General features: G+C 35.0%; 1 protein-coding gene across 1 annotated transcript in view; it reads left to right on the plus strand.

Moving 5' to 3' along the window:
- Positions 1–17,105, plus strand: part of Nsf (N-ethylmaleimide sensitive factor, vesicle fusing ATPase) — a 157,360-nt gene that overhangs the window by 83,783 nt on the left and 56,472 nt on the right. Inside the window, exons 9-12 of the mRNA XM_047544660.1 lie at positions 138–337; positions 7,511–7,676; positions 8,397–8,471; positions 8,750–8,937. Coding sequence (XP_047400616.1) covers positions 138–337; positions 7,511–7,676; positions 8,397–8,471; positions 8,750–8,937 — 629 coding nt within the window. The remainder of the gene's footprint in view (positions 1–137; positions 338–7,510; positions 7,677–8,396; positions 8,472–8,749; positions 8,938–17,105) is intronic.

Below are 17,105 nucleotides of genomic sequence, written 5' to 3' on the forward strand. Positions count from 1 at the left end.
ACCTGGCTATTAATAAATGTAAGTAGCGCCACTATGTTTTACTTTAAGTACATATGAAGAAGTAAGAAAACTTTTCCTTAAATGTCTTACTTGTATTTTGGTTAGTTGGTGTAAGACTGATTTCTTTTCCTTTGCAGGCTGTAAACATGTTAAAGGCATTCTGTTATACGGGCCCCCAGGTTGTGGTAAGACTCTCTTGGCTCGACAGATTGGCAAGATGTTGAATGCAAGAGAGCCCAAAGTGGTCAACGGGCCAGAAATCCTCAACAAATATGTGGGAGAATCAGAGGCTAACATTCGCAAACTGTTTGCTGATGCTGAAGAGGAGCAAAGGAGGGTAATGTGACTATAACTTAGCAATAATGTGTTACTGCTTATATGATGAATAAAATCAGAGTTATGGAGGCAAATTTGTTACTGTGATCTCTATTTTCAAACAGCTTATAGGTTAAGTTTACTTAATACTTAGTTATATTTTACACTGCCCCAGAGATTATGTGGGATTTACATGATGTGAGCAAATATCATTACCCACATGTTCATAACACAAAGGGAGATGATTGTATAAGCCAAAGGTTTTACAAAAACAGATCATGAATATATTTTCAAGTGACACTTTTATACCACATTACTTTCAAGGACTTGAACTCATTTATCTTTGAGGGGAGGAGGGTAAATCCATGAATAGACTTATAGAATTTTATACACACACACACACAAGGTCCATGATCAGAAAGCTAGCTTACTTATACTGAGTCAGCTGAGTAGAACAGTAATAGAGTGGCAGGATTGAGTTGTCAGAGCTCAAAGGATTTGAGTCTTAGAAAAAATAAAATTAATTTAAAAATCAGACCAGAGGCTGGGTGTGGTTGTGCTCACCTGAAATTTCAGAGACTTGTGAGACTGAGATAGGAGGATGACAAGTGCAAAGGCAGCCTCAGCAACTTAGCAAGTCCCTAAGCAACTTAGCAAGACCCTGTCTCAAAATAAAAAATAAAAAAGACTGGATATGTAGCTCAGTAGCTCAGTGTAAGCACCCCTGGGTTTGATTCCCATTACAAAAAAAAAAAAAATCAGAGTTTACTGTGATGTTTGATTTTATGTGTCAGTTTGACTAGGCCACAGGATGCCCAGGCATTTGGTCAAATATTATTCTGGGTATGTCTGTGAGGGTGTTTCTAGATGAAATTAACTTTTGAATTGGTAGACTGAGTAAAGCAGATTGCCCTCCTGATGACAGACCCCATCCAATCAGTGTAAGGCTAGCAGCTGTCTTCTCAACAGGAATAATGCAAACAAGACATCCACTGAATGTCATTTTTAAGGGGCTGAGAGGAAATAACTAGATTTTTTAAAAATATGAGATATTATGTTTCTGGATCCTATTTGTTTTGGTCCATATAAGTCATTTTAATATTTGTGTGATATTCCACTTCCTACTGAGGAAAAGTTAAAATGCTTCTTTGTTGATTTTCTTTGCCACATTCTGGTGAAGGGTATGTTATAGTGACATTTATTTCACTGTCACATCAGTCTTCTAAGTAATTTCATCATTCTTTCATCTTCTCCCCCTCCTCTTCCCCCTCCTCTTCCCCCACCTCCTCCCCCTCCTTTCCCCCCCCCTCCTCCTCCTCCTCCCCTCCACCTCCTCCTCCTTCTTTTTTTTTTTATGGGTGGGGGGAGGTACTGGGGATTGAACCCAGAGGCGTTTTGTGCTTTACCACTGAGCTACATCCCCAGCACTTTGTTTTTAATTTTGAGAAAGGGTTTTGCTAACTGGCTGAGACTGGCTGTGATCCTCCTGCCTCAGCCTCCAGAGCTGCTGGGATTACAGGAGTGCACCATTTTCTTTTATTTTAGTATATGGAAATAATTGGTGAGCAGTGACATAATTTCTAGGATGATGCAACAGCATTATGTGTCTTAGATTTATAGAAAGATCCAGTGGTTATGCAAGATAGAATGAATATTATTCTATTTTTAAAAATACGTTTTCCCTTTTGTTCTTTGGAAGCTTTGTAAAAAGGAAAAGTTATAAAATATCAGTCTTTATAAACTGAACTGTTCAAAAAGAAAAAAACCAAAATGAGTCTAATGGACCCTGATGACTAGGCACAGGTGAGTTAAAATGCCATGCAGAGAAGAATTTTGTAAAACCTTAGTTGTGAGAGTTTCCTCATGGCTACGTAGGTAACTTGGGTGCTGTTTTTAAACTTGCAGGCAGTTTGAATATGATGCTACTAATGTATACAGTTGACAGCCAGGTGCATTGGCCCATGCTTATAATCCCAGCAACTTGGGAGGCTGAAGCAGGAAGATCACAAGTTCAAGGCCAGACTCTACAACCTAATGAGACCCTATCTCAAAATTTTAAAAAAGGGTGAGGAGGGCCTGGGGATCTAGCTTAGTTGGTAGAGTGCTTGCCTCACGAGCACAAGGCCCTGGGTTCAATCCCCAGCACCGCAAAAAAAAAAAAAAAAAAGGCATGAGGAGCTGAGGATGAAACTCAGTGGTGAGTCTCCTTTGGGTTTAATCCCTGTACCTAGTGGGGCAGGGGGAGCAAGTTGGCAAAGACTTTCTAGATAGATTTTAATCATAGCCAGCCTCTTCAGTTTTACCTTTCTCAGTCTTTATATCCAGAAATGACTTGATATACCCAACTAACCCCACAGAGGGTAAATGTGTTACATAAGAAAAAGCATCCCCTCAGTGATTCTGGACAGTCCAGGCTGACAAAGATGAACACTTGCATATAGGTCAAACTAGTTAAATATAGAACAGCCACTTTCAAAGGCTGTTGCCAGGGGCTCAACAGCATCATCTCTGTTTCTATGGGGAAAGACTGCAGATGGTAAAAACAGAGCTAGAAGCCTGTGAACTGAAGTAGATTGCATTAGGAAATTCAGATCTTTTGGTAAAGTCTTTATTGATGATTCAGCTATATTAATCTGTGAGCATTAATCTTGACATCCTTCCTTACCTGATTTTTAATTTATTGTAATAAGAATTTGCCCTTATTTAAGTAGTACACCTGTAAAAATTGATGTTATTGTACCTACGAAGTTGGGAAGGGACCTGATGACAGGTCACGAGATTAGTAAGGTTTTGAAAAGGTCAGAATTGTACTGAATTATGTTTAGGACAGATTACCCCTGTGATCATTTAATCACACAGTGTACTTATTGTCTTTGGCTTCCTTGTCCACATAGGTGATTTTTGAGGTTGGACTGAGAAGGAAGTTGTTTCCAGCTGCAACACAGGGCAAACCGACAACAAAATTCATAATTATACCACTTTTTTGTTTCTTGCTGTATTTAGCAGACAAACATGAATAAAAATGTTTTTAAAAATCAAGTAAAGTCTCACAATTTTTCAGCCATAAACAAGAATATTCTTCTTTTACTCTAAAGATGGCAAGAGTTAATATCCTACATAGGATTGCTTTGGCAAGACTAAGCTTATAGTTCTGATTTCTCATTCCCAATCTTTTCTACAGATGGAAAAATGAATATTTTTGGTGTTGAATTTTTAAAGAAGCAAGCTCTCATTTATCATTAGACATCTACATAGTAAATATAATGATATTGAGAAACTAAGTTGATTTTTTTATCAGATTTGAACTTAATTTTTTAAAATATTTTTCTAGTTGTCAATGAACCTTTAATTAATTAATTTATTTATTTATATGCTGTGCTGAGGATCAAACCCAGGGCCTCACATATGCCAGGCAAGTGCTGTAGCACTGAGCTACAACCCCAGGCCAGATTTGAACATAATTTTTAAAATGTTTATGGAAGATAAATAATTTGTAAATAATGTTCAGGGAAAAATAATAAAACCTAGTTAAATTTTGGAAATGTTGATGGTTGTTTGACTATTATCTCAACATACAATTGCATTAAAGAATGAACAGTACTTCAAATATGAATGTTAGAATGTATTATAAGATACTTTACCTGTTTTTGTATTATCATAACAGTTAAATTGACTTTTTTCTCTTCTGGTGTATAGTTCTATGAATTTTAACATGCTTATAGATTCGTGGAACCACCACCCAAATAAGGATATAATATTAGTGTTTCTTAAACTATTTTTGGAATTTAGTTTAATTCCTATCAAAGCTTGAATTTTTCTTTTTTTCTTTCTTTCTTGTTTATAATTGGTGGAGGCTGTTTTCTATCTGGTAGAATGATTCCAGTGTTCATTAGAAGTATTCATGTTTGGAAAGAGCCAAGATGGCTTTTAAAAAGAATAATACGTGTGGTGGGGAAAAGCCTGCCTAACCTGCTACTATAGTTATAGAGATATTAACATCTGCGATTCCTAGGACAGAACAGATGAACTGGTAATATCTAGTGTGCATAAAATCCAAAGTCTAGAAAAGATGGCATCTCAAGCAGTGGAGAAAGGAAGGTTTACTTAGTCACCACTATTGGGTCAGTTAGTTAACAATCTGAAGAATTATTTGGATTCTTACCTCACTTGGACAATACACAAAAGTAAAATACCCCAGATAAAGAATTGTATGTAATATACTTATTTTAAAGAGAAGTAAAGGTAGGTGACCATCAGTCTCTGAAATAGGGAAGAATTTTAAAGCTAAAAGTAACAGAAAACATAATAAAAATAAAAAACTGATAATGTTGACTGTTTAAGTAGTATGAAAACCTTCAGTTGCCAGGAATGGTGGTTCATGCCTGTAATCTTAGCAGCTCAGGAGGCTGAGACTGGAGGATCATGAGTTCAACCTCAGCAACTTAGCCAGACTCTGTGCAACTCAGTGAGACCCTACCTCTAAATAAAATATAAAAAAAGAGCTGGGGGTGTGACTCAGAGGTTAAGTGCCCCTGGGTTCAATCCCTTGTACCAAAAAACTTTCACTTATCAAAAATATACTATAAATGATATTTAGATAAATGACAAACTGACATAAAGTATTTGCAACAAACATAATAATTCCCTTAATAAATACATCACTTTTTATAAATCAATAATAAAAACTTCTAAGTTCCAGTAGAAAATGTATAGAAAACATCAAATAAGAGAATTAATAATGATAAAAGTGTAATTTACAGGGCTGGAGGTGTGACTCAGTGGTAGAGCACTTGCCTAGCAGGTGTGAGGCCCTGGATTCAATCTCCAGTAACAGGGGAAAAAAAGAAAAACTTCCAGCCTCTTCAGCCTTATAGACAAATGTGATTAAAAACAGAAACATCAATCCCTAGCACCAAAAAATAAAAATAATCTTTAAAAACCCAGAGAAAGATACCACTGTTTATCTGTCAGATTGAGAATTACTTTTTAAGTGTTTCTAATATTCATTATTTGCGAGGCTGTGCCAAAATAGGCACTGTCATATACTACGATAGGATTATAAATTGTTAAAACCTTTCTGGAAAAGTGTTTGACACCCTTCTCAAGGTCCTTAAAGGGGCTTGGGTTGTGCTCAGTGGTAGAGCACTTGCCTAGCATGTGTCAGGCACTAGGTTTGATTCTCAGCACCGCATATAAATAAATGAATAAAAATCAAGGTCTATCAAGAAATAAAAAATATATTTAAAAAAAAAGTTTCTTTAAATACTCAACAAACCTTTTCACCTAACTATTGCCATTAGGAAATAATCATATATATTGTGAAGGGTTAAAGTATAAAAATGTTCATTGTATAAACATATTTAATATTAAAAACTTAGAAATAATTAAATATCTAACTAAGGAATTAATACAGAGTACAGGAGTTAAACCGTGGAGCTAGTCATAATGAACTAGTGTAGAGCTATTAAAAATCACTGGGTAGTTATGGAAAAGAATTTAAGATAAAAAACTAGATTTAATAAAGCAGCATCTTGGCTGATTTAATTTGAGATGATTGTGATCTCTTGATATTTTTTATATTTTTCTAAATTTTCCCTAGTCATATATTTTGCAATTAGAAATAAAAATAACCATTTGAAATTGTTCTTAGTTAACATTCAAAAGAATATAAAGTACAGTGAATTTTCAATTTTTTAATTAAATTTAAAATATAGAAATAAATCTATACGACATTAACAGCAGTTATCTTTAGGTGATCTAATGGAGTTTGTTTTTAAACTTTATTTGTATTTGTTTTACAACTTTTGCTCAGTTAATACATTTTTTACTTTTATAATAAAATAATTTTAGCCTCATAATACTTAATCTCATTATGTTCATCATTTAATTTATATTATTCATGTATTGTTATATTTAGGTTATATTTATTTTTTCCTGTTTTGTTTTATTTTAATCCCCAATGATGTGGGGTGGGAGGTGGATATTGAACCCAGGGGTGCTCTACCTCTGTACCACTGAGCTACATTCCCAGCCCTTTTTATTTAATTTTGAGACAGTCTCATTAAGTTGGTGAGACCAGCCTCAAACTTGCAATTCTCCTGTCTCAGCCTCCCAAAGTAGCTGGATTACAAATGTGTGCCACTGTGTCCAACTTCTGAGTTGGACAAAAAACTTCTTTTTTGTGTTAAAAATTAAAGGAAAAAAAAAAACTATGGCTGACAACAATTAGTTTTATATTTCAAAATAGCTGATAGAGAGAATTTTGAATATTCCTAACACAAAGAAATGATAAATGTTTGAGGTGTTAGATTTGTCAGTTACCCTAGTATGATCATTCTACATTGTATGTACATATTGAGATATCACACTGTACCCTATAAACATATACAGTTACTATGTGAATATAAATTATTGGAAGGTCTGTGTTAATTTAGTCTACTGAATTAACATTCAAAGGTATTTGTATCTATTGAAGGTCAGAAGTACATAAACTAATTTCTTTTAATGATTACTGTTTTTAGTACCAAAGCAGAAATCACTATGTAAAAGAAATAACACCCCCTTTCCATATTCTTTTTATAAACTGTTTCTTTGTTCCCATTTTACTCTTAGAAAAAAAATAATGTTTTCATGTGATTTAAGTAAATATGAATCACATTCAGTTCCTTCATCATTTGCCCAGTTCCCAGCCACCCCCTGGGTGGAGTTAATCTTTAACTATATAATATGGCAAAGCAAACATTAAACTTACTGCTTCTGGAACAGTCTTCTCACCAAAACTCAGGGAAGATGGTAGGAAGTTGCCCCTCACTGACTTAACAAATACATCTGATAAGTGTTAAGAATTCTTCTTTCAAGTAGTAAAATAAGACATATGTATAAATTCACATTTAGTTATTTGATAGACTGTTCATTCTTTGTATATAAACACTACATGTAACAGTATATCATCTATATTTTATTTTATGGCTGTTAAATGTGAGGTTCAGGAATGTATTTTCAGTTTGCAAAAATCTGAAAATGCAGTTCTAATACCTTTGAGAGGGCATCAACCATGATTGAATTATACTTTTTATATTTATTAGTCAAATTAGAGCAAAATCAAACTGTTGAAAGCTTTGTTTTGCTTTTTTGATTAGTTTGTTTAATAATACATTCAAATTATGACCTTTAACATCATTTCTTCCCTTAATAGCTTGGTGCTAACAGTGGTTTGCACATCATCATCTTTGATGAAATCGATGCCATCTGCAAGCAGAGAGGGAGCATGGCTGGTAGCACCGGAGTTCATGACACTGTCGTCAACCAGTTGCTGTCCAAAATTGATGGGGTAGAGCAACTGAACAATATCCTTGTCATTGGTATGTATACTTTCATTTAGAAAAGTTTTAGTCTTCCAAAAACAGGCGACTCATAAAGATCTATGTAGGTTGTAATTTTGTCAATGTCTCCAAATTAGAATCAAGTGATGATGAAGACTTTGACTATTTGCATGTCAGGGTTTAATAGGATAAATAAAAGATGGGTTTTAGTGAGTTGTAGGTTTAATGAAAAAGGCAGTACAGCATGATGCAGTGGTTTTAACCTGTGTTACAGCAGGTCCCCTAGGCCCTCAGATCCCACATCACCACTGTCACTACTTCTTTTAACCGTTTTATGTCCTGAGCTGGTACTTCAGATGATTTTGGGTAGAGGGTGGGGAGCTGTTTTATGAGACTTAGTACTGGCCTACAGAAAATGGGAAAGTACTTTGAAATCTGAGAGATTATGATCACATTAAAGATCATTTACCTTCTCTGAACCTTACATTTTCTTTTTAATTATTGAAAGTTTTCATTACATTTATATTCTGTTGGGTTGTATAGTAGTGAAATACTAAAGCAAAAATCTCCTGATATTTTCATTAGAATAGATCAAGAATGAATGTTATTTGAGAATAAGTTGGTTTACTATTTGACTTTTATAAAATGTCCTCTTAGCTTGTTAGAGATATTACTATTCTTACATACTGAAGGGACATTTTATATTATTTTTGAACTCTAATCATTTGTTTATCACTTTGTTTTCACATCTGCATTGAGGAATGACCAATAGACCAGATCTGATAGATGAGGCTCTGCTTCGACCGGGAAGACTGGAAGTTAAAATGGAGATAGGTATGTAGATCTGTCACTGAATGCTGTACCTGTGTGCATGCATCTGTTGTGTGTGCACATGTAAATGATTGTAGCATTCAGAGTTCATTAAGAGAGCAATGTCACCTAACTTAGTATTTGTTAAAAAAGTTTTATATCTATGGAAAAGAAAAGAAAAATTCTATATCATAAGAAGCAGGTGTTTGCATGCTTGAATACCTAGAAGAAAAGCATATAGGATTATAATGACGTTTTGTGGGTTCTTGAGAGTAAGAAAATATCTATTTCATTTTTATCAGGCTTGCCAGATGAGAAAGGTCGACTACAGATCCTTCACATCCACACAGCAAGAATGAGAGGACATCAGTTACTTTCTGCTGATGTAGACATTAAAGAACTGGCTGTAGAGACCAAGAATTTCAGTGGCGCTGAATTGGAGGGTCTGGTGCGAGCAGCACAGTCCACTGCTATGAACAGACACATAAAGGTCAGGAAAATCAACTCAACTAGATCAGGTGTTTGCAGTTCTCTAAATACATGCTCTCATTCTTTTTCCTGTCAAGCATGCCAAAGCAGGTAGGCTGACTTCTAATGGAGAAAAGAGATGATAAAGAAGTAAAAATTAAGTGTCCACTGCTCTTCAGCATATCAGACAGAAAGACAATGCTACCAGTGGTAGCCACTACCTTATTTTGCCTTCATCTTACACAAACATGTGGAGCAAAGGTTTTATTTCCTTATTTTTTTTATGTTGTTGGGGATTGAATCCAGGGCCTCATACACACTAGGAAAGCACTCTACCACTGAGCCACACCCCCAGCCCTTTAATCACAGATTTTGAAGTTTTTAAAATTCTTTGCACTGGACTGGGTGCAGTGTTACATGCCTGTAATCCCAGTGCCTCAGGAGGCTGAAGCAGAAGGATGGAGAGTTCAGAACCAGCCTCAGCATCTTCGTGAGGCACTAAGCAACTCAGTGAGACCCTATCTGTAATTTAAAAAAAAAAAAAAATAATCCCAGTACAAGAAGAAATATCTTTGCACTACATTCATTTGTCGCTTAATATATCATAAGCTGGGTATCTATGAACTAGAACTGTGGCGGATGCTACATTTAGCAAATATACTAAATATTTGCAATTTTTGAAGGCTGCAGACGCAAGATGATAAATCATGACCTCTTCCCTCAAAGGGTTCAAAGTCAGAGAAGCAAACACGTTTGCAAATTAGTACAATAATGTAATATACACTGTGGTAGAAATACATACCTCTATGCTTTTCTTTTGTTAAGTTTCATAAATAAAGTGTTCTTGATCTTAGCTCCTCTCTTCAATTTTCAGTTATCAATTGTAGATAGATGACTCCCAGATTTATATCTGATTTCTTGAGCATATCTATTTCCTACCTTCACTTTCATACTAAATATCCCTACCTGTATGTTTTCTCATGTCTCAAATTTAGTATTCCAAAACCAAATTCACTTTTTTTTACTACTTTTCTTCCTCCTCCTATTTCCCTGTTCATTCTTAGACTTAAAAATTCAGAATTACCTTTTACTGCTGCTACTCTACCGTGTTCTATATCAGGTCATTTTCAGGTATTGTTCAGTATCCTTCAGTTTTCACTGCCACCACCCATCTTCTCTTTCACTAACTTTCCCATCTCAGATCATTATCATTCTATCCTTCATGATTCTGTTGTTGTCAGAGCAAAATAAAGATTTCTTAAACTATTCTTTAAGGTTCTCTGGGTCTAACTGTAATTGGCCTTTCCTGATGTTTTCCTGATTATTCTCCATAGTCTTCAACCAAACTGAAATACTTGCAGGTTGCTGGGTATCAGACATTAATTTATTTTCAATTTCTCTGCTCTTTTTTTTCTCCCCCACTCCTTTTTCTTCTTCTTCATCTTTACCCTCTGTGTTTACCTATCTCTTCATTACCTGGCTCATATACTTCCCTCTCCTCCAACTTTTCTGATTTTCACTTTCAAGAATGATGTCCTATCTTCCTGAGATAATAATGTATTGTTAGGATGCCTCCAGTTGACTTTGGTTCGTATAGATTTATTCAGTGTCTACAGTATACCATGCACTATGCTAGGAGTTAATGCTACAGTTGCAAAGAAGTAAAGTACCCACCACTGAGTAGCTCCCAGTCTAATCCTCCATATCCAGTAATTGAAAGTACATGCAAGGTAAGAAAGGGAAAAGGTATCAGGTGTGGTCAACATAGGGTGAGAGAAACCACAAAGCAAATTTCTGTGTGGATATAACTGTCTCTTACTGGGTAGAAGGAAAGCCATATGCAAAGGATCAGGGACACAAAATAGCAAGATATGTTGAGTAATTTGGTATTACTTCAGCAGTGGAAGTTAGGGGAGGGGTACTAGGAGAGAAGCATTGTTGGACAAGTCAGATGACTAAAGGAAGGAGTGGAGCACAGTTTTATACTCTTACTAAAAAATGTGGACTTTTTTTTCTGCCAGTAGTGCTAAGCCATTGAAGAGTTTTAAGAATAGCAGTGACATACTGTTAAAACCATAAGATTAGCCTGGCAGCTCTGTCAAGTGGAGTATTTAGGGGAGTAGAGTCAACAACATAAGACAAGAGAAGGGAACTTTTATAACAGGCAGAAAATAATAAAAAAGAGATTGGTCAAGTCTGTCATAGCTGCTTGGGGTCCATCATGTCAGTGATTCTAGAACAGAAGTCAGCAAACCATGGTCTGTGGGCCAAATCTAGTCAACCACCCATGTTTATGAGTAAACTTTTTTTGAAACACAGCCACACCCACTTATTCACATCCATGGTTGCTTTCATGCTATAATGGCAGAGTTAAGTGTTTGCAACAGAGACTACATGGCCTAAATATTTACTATCTGGCTTTTTGAAGAATAAGTTTGCTAACTCCTATTCTAGATGTTAAGTCCATATCTTATTCATCTCTGAATCTTCCACAGTACCCCAAACAGATCTAAATACTGAGCATATGGTAAGTATTCAGGAACTATTTTTCAGTGAGTAAACTACGCATGTATTCTGAATCAAACTCTATCCATGAGTTCATTGTTTCCCTTCATAATAGAAGTGACTTTATTTTAGTTCATTTTTTCCAAAGGTTTGATCATTGTGGGAGTATAGTATTAGGTTCATTCATGTAGCTTATACCTGCAGAAATGAATCCATTCTTCTTTCTGGCCATAAATGTGCCGTAGTAGAAAGTGATGGTGACTGCAAGAAAAATTATGTAAGTGATGTGAAAACTGCTCCATTCTGATTCTTCATCTTGGGCCACAGGAGGGTTTCTTGGTATAATCCACCATAGTTAATGTGCTAGTTATTGGATTTTCATATGCATTGACCATGGATTTTTTTTCCCCCTTATTTAGTCATTTGTCATTTTTCCACAGTAATCTTTTCCCAAAATGTCACTTTAAGCCATTGTCTCACTAAGAAGCATGTTTTCTTCAAGAATATGTTGGGTTTATCTATATAGGAGGCAAGAAGGTTGGTAGGAAGTTTGCAGATTTCTTAGTCAAGAAGTGTGGTCATATATTACACAGCTTTTTTTTTTCTTAAATTATTTTTGTAGTTGTAGATGGACAATATGCCTTTATTTTTGTTTGTTTTTATGTGGTGCTAAGGATTGAACCCAGAGCCTCACACATGCTAGGCAAGTGCTCTGCCACTGAGCCACAACCCCAGCCCCTACACAGCTCTTTTGATGTGTGTTTCTGACCTGTCAAGGGGAAGCACTACCTATCTCACCAGGTTTTATGAGAAATAAATCAAATACTATATATGGAAGTACCTTATAAACTATATAAATGCTGGTTACATACTTTTTTTATTATTGGCTGATTTTAGAGGATGTCATATAATCCTTTCAGTGTCTGCGTTTCTGACTTTTATTCATTATTTTTTGCAATATTTATTCAATATTGCCCTTATAAATTTTCTATTTATAGAGCTAAAATGTTTGTTTTGCTATACGGAACATGTTGTTCTCCAGAAGTAGTGTGAACAGGGGCTGGGGAGATAGCTCAGTCGGTAGAGTGCTTGCTTTGTAAGCACAAGGCCCTGGGTTCGATCTCCAGCACCCAAAAAGAAAAAAAAAGAAGTAGTGTGAACAGTTAATTTTATTTCCCTCACTTTTTTCATGTGGTTGAATATTCTTGTATTGATTTGTGATCAATGCTTTTTGTATCAAATATCTCTCAGTGTTTCCCAGTATCCATAAAATAGCTAATGCAACGCACTATGGGGTACTTTCGGAAAGAGAAAGATTATGTCACTAATCTCACCCCACAGAAAGACATATTACTAACATGTATTTCTTTATCTTCATTTCTAAAAGTCTGCATTGTCAAAGAGTCTCTAAACACTGCTTTCCCAACAGGATGACTCCTCAGCAGAACAAGACATAGTTTTGCTGTAGGTGTTCATAGCTTTATTTGTAATGATTAATTTGAAGCTTAGGATTTAAAGTTGGGTAGAACTTTAAAACATCCATAACTTCCAACTATTTTGACATTCATTCTTCATAGTTTTAAGTGATATTTTGCTTCCTTTAAAAAAGATTAGACCTAAAGATAGATTTAGTCAATTGACTAAACAAATCTTCTGTGTTACACTGTTTTTTCAGGTTTTCTGAAACAAGTGGAAAATCTAGCCATAAACACCTGATGTTCATGTCATTAGTACTTGAACCCATGTTTTCGGTCAACTAAAATTCATGTGACATTTAGTTTGTTTTTTCTTGAAAGGAATTTCTGCTTCAGGTAGAAAAGATTCATAATCCAAATTTCTTCTCTACTCTGCTGTAAGGAATAAATCAAGGACACAAATACTTTATAATTAAATCAAAGTTCTGAGTTATATTTACTCAATTTCAATAAAATTAATTCTTTTGTGTAGACTTTTTGATTGATTACGGTCATTCTACCCTTAATTTAAGAAAAGAATGATAAGAACTTTGAAAGGTCAGATTTAAAAGGTTATGAAATTTAAGGGTGACCACTTGATATTTGCTAGTGTTGAAATACAAGCTAATGAGTTTCTTCAGGTATAAGTTGAAAGATGCTGCCTCTTCATATTGATTAGGTATTATAAATAAACTGCAGAAAATATCTTACCAATTCAAACAAATGAGAAAAGGTTTTCTGAATGAGTAAAAATTCAGAATTCTTGACTTCTAAAATAAGATTTTGCTATTTTTATAAAACAGTAAAAGTTGGCTAAGAGAAATCCTTAGAATTTTTACTTAATAAACAAGTAGAAATAATTTACAATTGGAATATTTATTATTTGCAGTTACGTAACTTTTAAAATTCCTGGAATGCCTGAAAATAACCTGTTCTAAAATAACTCTTCTTCCCACCATCTTAATCCACTAAAATTTTATTTTTAATTGACACATAATATTTATGAGTTACAATGTGATATTTTGATACATGTATACAGTGTTTGATGGTCAGGATAATTGGCATATCTATCACCTCAAACATTTATCATTTCTTCACGTTAGAAACATTCAAAATCTTCTCTACTGCTATTTTGAAATATGCAATTAATAGTTGTCAACCATAGTTCCCCTTCCACAATACATAACATTAGAAGTTACTCTTTCTAACTGCACCCTTGCCCCACTCACCGCCCTCTTTCTTTTCCCTCCCTGCCTTTCCTGGCCTCATATAACTGCTGTTCTAATCTGTACTTCTATGAGATAATTTTTTTTAGCTTCCACATATAAATGAGAACATGTGGTATTTGTTTTTTGTACCTGTTTTATTTTGCTTTTAATTCATTAAAGTGGATTCTTTCTTAATAATAAGTAAAAAGCTTCACACAGTGATGTTCACCTATAATCCCAGCAACTAAGGAGACTAAAGCAGGAGGATTGCAAGTTCAAGGCCAGCCTGGGCAACTCAGGAAGAGCCTGTCTTAAAATTAAAACAAAAAGGGATGGGGATGTAGTTCAGCAGTAATGCACTCTTGGGTTCAATCCCTAGTACCAAATAATAAAATAGTAATATTAATAATTCATAAAAAGGTAAGTTTTGGTTAACCTTCATTTCTGAAATCTTTATTTATTTTTGCAAGCATTAGAAGATGGACAAGATTCTTCTTTCATATTACTATGTGTTTCTGTCTTTTGGATTCAGTTTTACCACCAGAGCAAATCAAAATACCAAATATCATAGTAAAAATTTAGGACTGTACAAGGAGAAGCCGTTTAAAATGAGTCTGGTAGCTTCACTGGGATTTTAATATGATTCTGTCAGAACTTGCTTCTTCACCTTCATGTGATAGTTTGCGCTTTGTAGAATCCTTTAGATGTGTCACAAGTTTTAATCAGTTAAAACTTTTATGTAAAGGTGCTCAGGAAGGAAATCCTGTATCTGCCCTTTATTGACTTATGAAAGCCTCCAGGTTTATAGCAGATGAGATAATGTGATTTGATGAAATGAGATAATGTATATGAACTTACCTGATGAAGAATTCTAGAGCTGGAAGTGTAACTGAGTGTCAAGAGTATGTGTTTAGTATATGCGAGGTCCTGGGTTCAGTCCCCAGCACCAAAAAAATAAACAAAAAAAGTTGACTGTAGAGATTTATATATTATGAGTTATCATAATTCTTTTTTTTTTTTTTTTTTTGGTGATGGTACTGGGGATCAAACCCAGGGCCTAGCACTCTGCCACTGAGCCGCATCTCCAACCTGAGCTATCATAATTTTTTCAGAGAGATGCCAGTTTCTTATAACATATTTCCTTTTTTTTAACTTAGAAATACTAAATAAATATGATTAATATTTATTGAATGCCTAATATGTACCAGTGAAGCCTCTCTTAATAATCTAGATGCCAACTGTTCTACTTAAGTAGAATATTAATCTATTTAAATGTTACTTATCACTTTCTCTCTTTTTAAAAGTATGGAAGCTGATATATTTTGTGTTGTCTCCCCAAAGGTTCAGGTGTTGTGAGTTTGTTCCCCAGTGACAGTGTTGAGAGGTGCTGTGAACTTTTAAGAGGTGGGGCCTAGAAGGAAGAAGTCCTTAGTTCCGTTGGCCCTACCCTCCCAAGGAGCTGAAGTATTTCTTCTTAGGCCCCGATTAGTTCTAGAGAGAGTTGTCTCGTAAGTCTGAGCCCGGCTCCACCCAATCTCTTTCTGGCTCCCCATTTGGAGGTGGGAGTTCTTTCTTCCACAACACACTCTTGTCATCTGCCATGGGGCCCTTGCTAGAGTGTGTACCATGGTATTTGGATTTTCAGCATCCAAAGCTGTAAGCTAAATAAACCTCTTTTTTTTTTTTTTTTTTTGTTAGCCTACCTCAGATGTTAAGTTATAGTTAACACAAAACAGACTAACATAGAAGTCATACATGAATACTTTCTATTTGTAAAAGATTCAAAGATGCCAAAGTACATAGGGAAAAATGAGAAAGACCATGGCTAACACCCCTTCCTTTCTCCTCTTCAGAGTTGGCCAACATTTGGGATATACCTTTGTAGTTTGGTTTCTTCATATTTACATTCATATACATATGTACTTTTTAAAAAATGGACATTAATGGAATTGGACTATAGTTTACATTTTTTACTTGCTAGTATGTCTTGGATAACCTATTATGTCAGTACATATGAGTCCCCTTTATTTTGAACAAATGCACAGTATTAGAATTTTCCACATAATTTTAAATGTAAGATCTGTGAGGGCAGGAGACTTATCTATTTTATTTAGTGTTGTTGTCTCTAGTTCCTAGGGCATTCAGTAAATATGAGCGAATTCATTAATTAATTAATGGCTTAGCATCTACATTATTTCTGGTGTGGCTTTTAAAAATAATACTGATGTGACAATGCTCTCTTGTGCCTCCTTGTGTGCATAGGGGAGTTGTTTCTGGGGTGGATAGCCAGGCGTATTTTTGAATACATGGGTTCATTGTCTTCTAGTTTCTAGTATTGCCAGCAAAAGGTATCATACCAATCTTATCCAGTTGTATACAGGCAACCCGTTTTTGTCTCTCAGAAAGGCTCTTAGACTTCTTCATCTTTGGTTGCTCAGGAAGTTTACAACAGTGTGTCTAGACAGATGTGGTTTCTTTTCACTTATACTGATCAGCACTCATTGAACCCCTTAAACTACAGACATGCCTTTCTTGAGCTATGGAGATTTTTTTCTCTTCTGTGTTTTGTTTCTTCTTTATTAGTCTTTCTGTTCTCTGCTGCTCAGACTCCTGTTAGATCGGTGTTAAGATTTCTACATATATCTTCCATGCTTTTTAATCTTTCTCATTTCTTGAGATTTGGGGCAGAAAAGGAAATAAATACATGTGTTTTCTTTGCCATCTTGATCCAGTTTCCTGACATAGTTCTTCTTATCCCTTAAGGCTGCCTTTTTCTTTTCTTTTTTTTTTTTTTAATGTCTGTCATTTTATTTGTCTCAGCAGTCTATTCCTAAAGGAATATGACTCATATTTATATATTGATGGAAGGTTGATATTTGCTTAACATACTTTTGTTTTATAGTCAGCTTTTTTGAAGATGCCTTTTTTAAAAAGTCATGATACCAATTTAAAAATTAGACTCTCTTGCTTTGTGCTATTGGTAGTGAGCCCAGTCACATTAAAAAATGTGTTGGTATCTTAAT

This window comes from Sciurus carolinensis, chromosome 3 (genome assembly GCF_902686445.1).
Source record: "Sciurus carolinensis chromosome 3, mSciCar1.2, whole genome shotgun sequence".
In the NCBI taxonomy this organism is placed as follows: Eukaryota; Metazoa; Chordata; class Mammalia; order Rodentia; family Sciuridae; genus Sciurus; species Sciurus carolinensis.